Here is a 12,467-nt window from a genome sequence, read left to right as displayed (position 1 = left end):
TACCAGCTATTAACCAACAATTGTAGTCAAAGTTGGATAAAAACTGACTCATGGTTCTGGATTTATTGCAATTTTAAAATTTTTGGCACTCCCAAAACTATGGACCCAATAAATTTGGCTTCTAAACGGTCTCAAAAATCTTCAGCCCAAACAAACTGACTCAAAAATATATTTGTCTCCCCAAACTTGAACCCCAATTAATGTGACCCCCAAATAAATGGGCCCGAAAGAAAGTGTCATAAAATGCATTTGAGGAGAATATAAATTTTGGGCCCACCCTGCCTAAAAATGCGCCCACAATTTTTGCGGCCTGATGGTCCTCAAAACGTTAGGCCTACATGTACCAGCCTTTCAGCCAACAACTGTATTCCAAGTTTGGATACAATCCAATTCATGTTTGTGGAGTTATTGCAATTGTAAACTTTTGGGTCCTCCCAAGAAATTGGGCCCAATAAAATTTTGCGCCTATGTGCCTAAATGGTACCAAAAAATATTTGGCCCAAACTGACTCCAAAATATATTTGCCCCAAAAAACTTAGAGACCCAAAAAATGTGGGTCCAAATGCTCCAAACATCTTGGGCCCCACAAATTCAGGCCCAAAGAATGTGTCCCAAATATGTATTTGAGGTGGAAATGAAAAGATTTGGGCCCAGATAGTTTGTTGTTTGAAAGAACATGTACATCACCATGTACATCACCAAGTATAAACTAAATTGTACATACAGTTGCAGAGCTATTGATATTTCAACAATTTTCTGTTAAGCCCAGCCCAGTAATTAATATTCATGAGATGGAATCCAAAACTGAAATAGCACATCTACTAATCATAGGGCATCTATCTACCAAGTATGACATTAATTCAACTTGTGTTTTTTAAGATAACATGTTTACAAGCCGTTTTCGACAATTTTCCATTAAGCCTCACCCACTCCTGAAACTTAATGAGGTAGAAAATGTTGCAAAGAACATGTACTCATTATGTTGTTACATCACCATACCAAGAATGAACTAAATTGGACATACAGATGCAGAGATACTAACATTATACAAATTTTCTGTTAAGCCCCCTGAAGGCACTTGAATACCTTGAATAATATTCAAGAATGGCCAGAAGCTATTAAAATTGTGCTTGGATCTTCACAAATGCATACATTTTGCAACAACCTTGCAGCTAATTGCTGAGTATGAACATCTTTAGATAAACTTGAATAATTCATAGTTATTATGACGAATCTAACCAGAAAACGAAACGTTTAGTGGTTACAAAATGCCTAAACATATTCATAGTGCGGTACAACATGCATGTCAATATACATGAAGTTGTGCACACCAAAATGAAGGCTATCTATTGACTAATGCAGCAACATATAAAGAACGGTATCAGGAATCAGTTATAATGTTGACAAAGCATCAACCATTTAATTCCCTGGTAAGGATTTTACAGTGTAGAATTTTTGTTCAAATTCCTAATGAAAATCCCTTTAAGATTGTTAATAGGCTGAGAGCTCTACATGAGATTGTGAAAATATTTTGACAAGCTTCAATTCTGGTCTGGTATAAATAACAACACAAATTGCCAGTCAATAACATTTTGACCTCTTGAGCCAATTTTGCCACCACTTGAGGTAACTTTTTAACCCCTTGATGCTCAGAGGGTGAAACTGGATAAGGGTCACTTGAGTGTGCTTAAAATAGTACTATATAACAACATTACTTGAACTTTCCTGGATAATTGTATATTCTGACACCTATAGAACCCCTTCACAAAACTTAAATGAACTGAATTTGACCAAACTATGTTCACCAAAAGAAACATTATACCATTGGAGAATTGACAGATTTATTATAGCTTTAATTTTGGAGTTACCAATTTAAAAGGTTTTCAGACTTTGATACCTCTTGACCTCTACCAATTTCAATCATGGGGTTCTATCTACCAAGTATGACAATGATTTCAACTTCTGGTTGATGAGATATTGTCTTTTACATGCTATATTTGACTATTTCCCATTGAGCCCCACTGACTCATGAATTTTACTGAGGTCACAGTTGTTGCCATTTTATATTTTTATGCTAAACCCTCTCATTAATGTTAATGACATGGGAACCACAAACAATAGGGTACATCTAAACATCATGGGGCATCGTCCTATAGATGCAGTATGACATTGATTCACCATGTTGGTCTTGACATATCATGTTTACAAGTTTTTCACTGTGATAATGCTCTAGCCATGCCCATTCATGAATAATCATGAGAATGAATTGTTGATTATATGACCATATCATCAACTGACATCACCATACCAAGTATGAACTAAATCGGACATACGGTTGAAGATATATTGCTATTATAAGATTTCACGTTCAGCCCTGCCCACTCATCAATATGCAGGTGATGGGAACGACAAACAATACGGCACATCTACATTCTATGACATTGACTCACCTTGTGCTTCTTGGGATATCGTGTTTTTCGTAAGTTGGCTGTTATACACACATACACACACATACATGTTTGTATTACATTCCAACCGAGGACCCCATTGTATTTTCCATTGTTCAAATCCACGTACCCTAACCTTAACAATACCCCATACAATAGAATTCTTCCGAGGACTTGGTGATTCTTTAGAAATCACAACCGAGGACCTGGAATTCTTTTGTTCAAGTCCTCGGTCAGATACAAAAACAAACGTATGCATACACACATACAAACACACCAGCATGATTGCAAAGGTTACTGTGCCTTTGGCATCGTAACCAAAATCTAAAGCAGGCCATCCGTCACCTCATCCATCCAAGAATTCTTTTCACATAATCACTGAATGTAGATTCTAACAGGAAAAGGGATCCTTGGAACAGATTTTGGTTAATTTTTTGGCACAATTTAAATTTCACTCTATACTGTACAAAGAGGCAAGAATTGAGAAAGAGGGTTTTGCCAGTAATTAATACTAATATGAAAGTGCCCGAGCAACACTTTTTTGAAGAATCAAATCAGCTTTCCTTGGTTAAAGTGCATTTTAGTGGAATGACATAATTGGGGGTTTTAGATGGATAAAAATGCAACCATCTATTAGTTATACTTGGAAAAATAATGAAGGTTTGGTAAGTTACCAGACATTATCAATCAAATGCAGACAGCCGTGTTAAGATCTACATCTTCATTCTCTGCAGGACAATGACTTCCCTCTCACAGAACACTAGCCCCTCTCCACCCTCCCCTGCCCCCCCCCAAACCAACCAGGACAGATTGAAGTAACATCTAAAATGTGATACAGTTTGAAGGTCGTTCTAATACATTTAGAACAACATAAACATGTTAAATATGGCTGACTGGGTCAGGTATTAATAGACAATATGTGACATTGCAATGCATCCATGTTACTTAAAGGATGTATGTTTTTAATGTACCTCACAATCTATTTATGGAACTTCCTGTGGATTTTATCTGCCGGAAAAAGATATCTCCTGCGCAAAATGTGCCAATATTTAAGATAGTAAGCTGCTCATGACATCTTACGAGAGATGCTTAAATATGTAAAATACTCACGAGGAGGTGACAGAAAGCTCCACTTTGTTCAACGGGGAAATAGGTAACGAGGCCAGAGCTTGATGTTCAGAAATCTTTTTACTGACGGAATCGATCAGTTCTTTAAGGGTTTCATCCAATACCTGCCAATACAGATGATTAAATAAATGAATTAAATGAAAATAGTAGTTTATAGATGAGTAGCAAAAAGGGTTTTACATGAGCCCACGTCTTGATGTATCTCTGCTTCAAAATCAGATATATTACATCGAGAAATGCAGAACCATGCCAAGAGTGTACTTTACATTGATAACTCATAGACAAGTAATTTTATTTCTGGTCATTGAACTTGTAAACTTCTGCTACCTATCTGGCAACCAGCCAAATCGGGTGAGAAAACACCAAATATGAACTTGTTGTTTATATTTCTTGACATTTGACCCTGTATATGGATGGGTAGGAATAATGTGGGCTTGCAATTTTTGGATGAACATTATGAAGTGAAATGTGGTAGAATTTTTTTTACCAACATCTAGGCCTATAAATACAAATCGGACATGAAATGTTTGAAACCAATTTTCTTTGGGGGAAATTTAAAAAAAAATCAGCTACTATTTCTCTTAATTTTGGTAGGCCATGAATATTAATAAGCCAAAACTTTGTTTGCCAGGACAGTTCAATTTCCCCTGGCCAATTAAAAATTGAAGAAATGCCAAATTTGTCTTTTTTGGTGTTTAAAATGCCAAACTGGCAATGCTGCTGGCTATATATTAATATTCACACACCTCTCTAATAAAAGCAGTATATAAGGCAATTCACTTCGTCTGAACAAATGCTGGATTTGATATCATTACAGCCAACTGTAACACATTTATCAAGAATGACTATATTATGTTGAACCAAGCTTCACATTATCAGAAACAGCTTGATAAAATGGTCATCTGATTCAAAGGATGACTTTAAGCAAAACTTTAGTTTTGATATGTCCTAGCCAAAATTATGACTGCTGGTGATGGTTTTATAACTGTTACAGTTTTTCAGATATTCAGATTTAAAATTTGCTTATCTATGGTATGCTCCTTTAAGGATAATTGATGATGATGATGAGGTCAGCTCATCAGTGCAGGCCTAAAAGTTAATCTTAATCCTTTCTTTTGTAAATTCTAATAACTCAATGAAAACAATTTCCTTTACCTTTGTATAAACAACAGAACCACTCATCCCTCCCCCCAAGAAGTTCAACCCCACTTGTCAATTTGTAATGCATTGTGAACATGGTTATTTTAGTTTAGTCTTTTTTCCAAATGAGAATTGTATTGGTCTCTCTGTGTTAGACTAAGCATTCCAGCCACTTTGATTGATGAGCCTCAGATGTTTATAGATCCATTTCTCAAAAATATGATGTCATGAAAATCCAACCTGGTCTTACAGCAGTGGGTTTCAATCGCCTGCAACATATCAAATTTAATTTTTTGTGCTTCAAGTCATCTTTATTAGTGTAATATAACATTCACACCACTCAAGGGTTATTAGTTAATTCTCAGTAGATTGACCAATTATACTCTCTGCAGAATATAACCCACAGCTATCTCATCTCATATTAACTTCATGATCCTTTAATAACTGATCTTTACAAAGGGCACTTGGTCAAGTTTCCCTCTCTGTCTTCTTTCCCCAGTTTGGCAAATGATGACTTTCCCAGAATCAAAACAAATTTGACACAATCCTTGTCCTCCTCTTTCCTCCCCCATAATCTCATCAGCATGATTTCTTTTCTCTCATTCCACTCCAATCAATAACACCTTGGTCAATATCTATTTATAGAAGACAGTAAATATTTAGGCACAGCCATCCTAATACCCTCCAGTATGTGAACTTTCAACCTACTATCAAAACACCACTAAAAATAGATAATTAAACAATGTTGTGCTTTTTTTTTTCTAAGCTTGAGACACTTGAACAAGGAACAAATGAACAGTGCAACTCATATAGTTTACCATTAGAGTGATTTAAAGTTGTATTTTATTTTGAATTGGTCACAATCTAGTGATAGAATATTTAACCCATGAATGAGTCTACTTAGGAAGCACAGACTTCAATAATTTCACACTCCACCAGATCACACATCATAAGTGCAAACTAGCACAGTTGTCACAAGGCAACTGGCAATATTGTAACTTGTAATTTAGGTCACTATTTAAACTTTGATTGATCAAATTGCAGCAATCAACAAAATATCCTTTCATATTATATGCCAATCAAATTAAGTCATATATTCTCACCCCATTTTTCAAGAAAGAAAACTATTACCACCAAGATAAAGGTTGGTTCAAAGGAAACAGCTTGGTAGCCATTCACAGCTCTCTGGCATATATGAGAACTCAAAAGCTAGATGTATGTAATCTTAAGAAGTACACCCAACCCATCATCATTAAACTATAGACAGAGATTCTAGTTATGCACAAGTCCTTTTTGAAAATAAAACAAATGTCCATATTCAAGGCAAAAACTTGAGGGGAAAAAAAATGACAAGATTGGGTTACCTGTGCTTGAATTTTAAGTTATCCTATTCATAGTTCATTACGTTGTCTATTTTCATTTTGATAGGAGAGTGTTTGGAAATGTCAGTGGTAAAAAACCTAAAAAGCAATTTCTTTAAAATATTATCTGATAGTGGTATTGTTTGCATTAACAACATCACTGTTTACTTTCACCAATGTAAAATGAAACGGATACCAAAGGGCAAGAAAAAGGTCCCAGCACAATGACATCAATGTGAACATTAGGACAGCCCCTTGACAAGATATTTAAGCAATGATACTTCCTATAAGAGATTATTGATAGTGTTTTGGTGAGGTATCCATCACAAGTAACTTTGCCATACAAAGCAAAGGTGGTGGTTCGATTCACTTCACTGCTCTTCTTACAAAGTGTAAAACAAGGACATCTTACCACATGAGTGCAATTAAGGGTATCTGAAAGCCCACTGATACGGTTCAGGATGGCTAGATCTTCCTCTAGACGACCAAGATCTCGTTCTTGATTGGCTCTTTTGGCATTTGGCATGGACTTCAGGATCTCAACATCCTCGATGTGAACCTTCCAGGCAACTTTATATTTGCTGGCTTCGATTGGAAGGAGTCTGAAAGATATGTTCGGTCAGTTTTAATGCTTTCTTTGTAAGAGAAACACATTTCCCAAGCAAATAGCTTGACTTTGTGATGGGTAACTTCACATAGTGGATATAACTGAAATTACGATTGTACTTGATTACACTAAGACACCAAAGGTATCTTAATAATGAGTATAAAGAAGCTGATAGATTTGGTTCACTACTTAACCTCTTTTTGTTGTTGCTCCGATACACTTCATTGTAACATTAAAGACATTTGAAAGTGAAAACAATTGAGAGACTATGTAGACCAAACCATGCAGTATGCACATTATTTTATGACATCATTTCTGTCAATCAAATATTATTTTGACTGAAAATTATCTTGAAGAAACCACACAAAAAATTCAGATGCATAAAAAACTATCTGACAAGACTTATTACAATGCACATAATTTTCATGAAATTTAAAAAATTCTCCAGGCGTTCAATGCAGCTACTATAATGTTATGACCCACAAAAAACTTCAGACATAGTCTTGAAAGTATCATACCTAGCTGCGCTTTCACTACAAACCAGTATATGTTTGGTCGCATTAATGTAGGCAGGAAATAGTTCCTTATGCTTTTCAGAGTGAGTTGCTATTATGGTGCCCAACTCTAGATGCTTATCTGCCATCAGAACTATAATTATTTGTGGAATGGTGTACCCTGAGTAAACTAGAAATGAACATAAGAACTGCAAGAGGTCCAGTTGTAGATGGAACAGTATGGTCACTGAAAAGAGGACAGGATTTCATCTACCTAGTGCTTTAGACATGGTATAGTGAGAGTACAGTTACAGTTGTGGGGACAGGAAAGGGAGGGGTGAAGTAATTTGCTTTAATCAAGCTACATTTCAGTAAATCTGCAACTTTTTCTTCTGATTATAAAAATGGATCTGTGAAAAATTGTTAAAAAGCAAACAAATGAAGTATTAGCTAATGATCGTTCATGCAATGTAAAAATCCAGTTCTAAGGATGCCTTAGTGTGATCTAAAGTGATCGTTTTTTGCGGAGTTTGCAGGTTTTGTAAAAAAGAGAGACAGTGTCATATGGTTATGAGTTAATGGTGTCAGAACTGTTAATTTATGCAGAACTGTATATTTATGCAGTTATGGTAAATTTATACTTTCAACAGGGAAAAGTGTAACATATAGATGAGGTGTAACAAATATACTTGCAGTCCTATTGTAACTGAGATCTCAATTTCCTTTTGTCTAGCATAAATATCGAAGCATAAAGATGGGGACAAGAACAATTCACCAATCTGCCAAACGATGCGAGACTGGCTTCCAAAATTTAACCCTCAAATCTCTCAAACGAAGTGCAACATATATCTTCAGCATGAAAATGATGTTTCATAAACATGAGAGATTTGATGCACATTTGTTAATATCTTTCGAGTAAACTAGTCATTTTTGGCTTGCTTAATGACAAAGACAATTTCAATCACCATCTCTTCAGAGCTCTACTGGGTCTTCCAAAGGATCAGATTTTTAAATTTCTTTTATTAACTGTCTTCTTTCTTGATTTTATATCACTTGAAATCAAGCATATTCCTGAAACAAACATGTGCTTTGTAGTGTTCTGGATACTCTTTAGTTAACACTACACATACCAAAGTTATGCCCCAGGTGAAACCTGACGTACCTCCTTTTAAGACATCAAATCCACATTGCCAGTCTCCTTATCATATACTTACACCGTAACACTCGGTCTCCGCAGGCCCCCGCTTCTCCGCTTCACCGATGCACAGATGATCATATCCGAAAATAGGAACAGACAACGTTCTTTCTTCCCGCCTTTCTGCTGAGACAAAAACAAGAAATGTTTGTAGCTCTTGGAACAGGTGCAAAAAAAATGCCCTTAGGTATAGTAGGTCAAATATTTGAAAATAAAATATGCAAAATTATTCTTACTATTCCTATCAACTTTATGCAAAACTGCATTATATGGATATGGCACCTTGCATGTGAAACAGGTTGTTGTTAAATAAATGAACGGTGATGTTAAGGGGGTGTGTGATGTATGGTTTAGAAATATTAATGAATCCAACTGGATGAAGTATACTATCCACAGATCGAGAATATCTGAGTGGTGAGTAAAGAATTGTTCATATTCAATTGATCTCTCCTTATGCATAAACTGTGAGAATTAAGGGAGGGGGAGAAGGAGAGGGAGGGGTAGATGGAGAGGGAGGAAGAGGGGAGGGGGAGAGCAGGATAAATGTAGGTGTTGTGGAATGATTAGTTTTAAATAGTTAAGCTAGCTGAGAAAACTTAACACTTTGTGTACTATCTATAAGTCCCGTAACATTAAATAATATCTCTTTCATTTTTTCATTATTTTTTACTTTACAGTAAACAGTTTTCTGTCAGTTATACTATAATATGTAATTACTTCCCAGTGAAGGCTACATTGTAATGTCAAGAACCACTAAGTAATGCCCCAGTCTACATGACTAAAACCAGATACAAATCAAATCCCAAGTGGAAATAATTTTCTTGTCCACAGAGGAACCAGTGATGGGAAGCTGCAATTCTTCACAAATATCAGCAACTTGAAAGAGAATATCAGTTTGTTAGGATATTTCTTATGTGCACTACACATCAAACTACTACTGTAAGTCACTGAACAGTAGCATATAACTTGCAATGTATTAAGCCTTCTACCACAGAACAAAATAAATAAAAACTGTTTGCATTAAAAATGAAAGAAAAAGGAAAACAATACTAAATCAACATTAACTTAGTCTCACACTTAACACTTAATATTCAAATTTAGGAGAGTTATATCTGTTGGTATTCTTTTGTGTTTAAGAAAGTCATGTTCTTTTAGGAGAGTTTCAGTTGCATAATTAACATATTCCGTGGGCAAGATCAATGTTTTCTCTTAAATTATTAGAACATCTACTTCAATAACATTCCATTGAATTGCACTGCTTGGTGTATACCCATACATGAGCCTCCTTGAAATGTTATTACCAAATACTACACGCATGCGCTACTGAATGCAGTTAATAATGTGTTTATGATATGAGACCACAAATTGTCCATATACAGCACTACTATCAAATAATTATTCTGCTGAACTACTATAGGTTAAAAATCTGCAAAGAAATTGTTCAGTTAGTTCCATTGTAACCATAGCAACAAACAGCAATAACAGTTGAGTTTGAACTTTGTTTCAACCAATAAAGGAACCTCTTTAATTTTGGTATGATATTGCGTAAAACGACTAAACATAGCCATTCAGTAAACTTTGCTCTTCTCATACTGTACAGTAATATACTTGTTTAAATGATCCTATGACAATGTTGTACGAGATGGAAACGTATTAGGGTACATACACATTCAGCAAATATTACAAATTACACCCCCCTCCCCCCAAAAAAACAACAAGCTAGAAAGGTAATAATTGATTCACTCTGTACAAAAATTACACAATTTCCCAAATAATACTGAATCAAAACTTCTGGCATAAGAAATGTCCTGAGTGTAATGAATGAAAATCACAAAACTGGATCCAGCTAACATCATAGGTTGAAGAAGAAAGCGTGTCAGTTTAATACAAACCTTATAAGTTATAACTAAATACATGTAACTGAGATTTCTTCATGAAGTTATACCGTTTGAAATTTCCACACAAGCTCACAAATACCAAAAAGAAATAAAAAGCTTCAGAACTTTGATTTAAGTTTTGAATAACAGTTGTATAAAATTTCCCAATTTTCCATTTACTATTAATTATTATAATTGCAATGATCATTAGCTTCAATCTGACCTTCAAATTCTTTCATGGCCACTGAAAATAATAACGATGTAATTTCAATGAAAGAATGATTTCAGGTTGTTGTGACATTTTGAACAAATGAGAATCTACAAATCTAAAAATAACTGGGAAGGACAGACAGACTGTCGAAGAAATAGAAAGAACAGACGATATGACGCAGCAAAAGATTTTTTTTTTAAATCTTAAAGATCTGCTTTATTGGCTCTAATTATAGCACGCTATAGCTAGAAAAGTTTCTCGTAATTCGACCTCAGGCTCAACAATTAGCATGCATAGCTTCTTAACACCACTGGGCTCTTTGTATAAACACTGTTTGGAAATATGTTCTTGTCTACAGTGTAGTTAATCATACAGCGTTTGCACAAAGATGTCATACAATCAAAAATATGTGGCAAGTGTTGCAGACTAATTGGTAAAAGAGGTAATTTTACAACCAAGGCAGGTTGATTACGTAATGTCAAGAAACTTTTCCATTATAGCATGCTATAGTTGGGGGTTAAAATGAGTAACTTAGTCTCAATACATGTTTGCTGATGAATTTCGGAAAAGCAAACTTCCGAAGTAGATTCAATGTTCCTTCTTCTAAATGCACTCTGACCAGATGGGTTTATTGGAGAAAAGCTGTCGCGATCGAAAGAAAGAAATTTATTTTTCTGTTGCCCTTATGATTAACCGTAAAATCACTGCGACCGCCCATATCAGCATATTCATTATACAAGATGTAACCTATAGATACTCGTATCGTCCACTCTTAAGTCCTATGCCTAACGGTCAAAAACAGAACAGAGATCTGACTGGCACATGATCTGTTGGGTGGGGCTTGCAAATTTAGAGTAAACTTTGTAGAATCTACGAACTCGTTAAAAAATCTAGCGAATTTTATCCAGCTCAAAATGTTTAACGACAGGTAACTTAATAAAAAATAATGATTATTAATATGAAAATTGAATAGAATGGTCTTATTTTCACTGAGATTTTAGGGCAGTAAGCTGGAAAGGTCGAAGTTAAAATTTGGCAAACACACATTGAGACTTTAAGGCAAGATCTGATTTTGCATATTTACATGAAACCATGAAAATTCTGAGATACATGATAATTTAAACTCTTTTCATGATGGTTTAGTGGATGATTAGGTAGGTGAGTACACTGATTTAACCTTCGCTAAAAATTGTCACTTTTACAATTATGTTATTTTTTTTCTTATTCCCTGGAACTCTTCAAATGGGCCAAATCCCTGGCAAAACTAGTGCCTACAGTACATAGTAAATAAACTATTGCCAAAGCTTTCATTTTTCATTTGAACAGTTCTTAAACAACATAGTAGCAAACGTCATTGTAATTTTGTGCAAATATGTACTTGTTTAAACTGTTTTCTCTTTTTTGCAAAGCATTAGTGAAATTTTCTTGTCTCTTGCTCTCTGCACAAGTATTATTTGTTGTAACGTTTTCATTTAAAATTGACAAAAATAGAAGAAAAGTCCAGCTGCATGATTATCAAAAAATGTCTCCTTTTTGTTTTGGAATACCAACAGAAAAAGAAAATTACTATTTATACTTATAAAAGTTGGAAGTAATCCATTGCTGAATATCATACAACTACAATTCTTTGGCCTGTATGGTCACTTGCATCATGGTGAATATTTTGACAAAATAATTGTGAAAAGCTGTAAAATTAATTCCTTTCAGTGTGTCATGAAGCTAACATATAACCCATACAGAGGCCTTGTCATTGTGGTATTTCGCATATGGAACTGTTATTCTGACCTGCATGTATAGCAATCATGTGTGACTTTGTCAGAGTCATTACTAGAGTAAAATTGTTTTTTAACTGCCATAGCAATGTCAAAATTATGTTCGGATTCCCATTCCCAAAGTATTGTATTGGGCTGTGTTCCCGAGCAATGAATGGTGGCCAAGTTTGTTGTATTCAATTTTTTATATGGTATTTCATACTCACATAATAATGCAGGTCATTCTAAGACAAGT

At 34.9% G+C, this 12,467-nt stretch overlaps 1 protein-coding gene across 2 annotated transcripts in view; it reads right to left on the bottom strand.

Annotated features, from left to right (window-relative positions):
- Nucleotides 1-12,467, bottom strand: part of LOC139980395 (uncharacterized) — a 101,479-nt gene that overhangs the window by 20,282 nt on the left and 68,730 nt on the right. The window contains exons 8-10 of one of the 2 annotated variants that reach the window (XM_071992032.1): nucleotides 8,392-8,498; nucleotides 6,489-6,678; nucleotides 3,558-3,679 (exon numbers count right to left, since the gene is read on the bottom strand). In XM_071992032.1, the coding sequence (XP_071848133.1) occupies nucleotides 3,558-3,679; nucleotides 6,489-6,678; nucleotides 8,392-8,498 (419 nt within the window). The remainder of the gene's footprint in view (nucleotides 1-3,557; nucleotides 3,680-6,488; nucleotides 6,679-8,391; nucleotides 8,499-12,467) is intronic. The other variant, XM_071992033.1, reaches the window with a different exon arrangement.

Source organism: Apostichopus japonicus, chromosome 14, assembly GCF_037975245.1.
Source record: "Apostichopus japonicus isolate 1M-3 chromosome 14, ASM3797524v1, whole genome shotgun sequence".
Taxonomy (NCBI): domain Eukaryota; kingdom Metazoa; phylum Echinodermata; class Holothuroidea; order Aspidochirotida; family Stichopodidae; genus Apostichopus; species Apostichopus japonicus.
The sequence above is the reverse complement of the archived record's forward strand: the minus strand, read 5'-3'. Positions and strand labels throughout refer to the sequence as shown.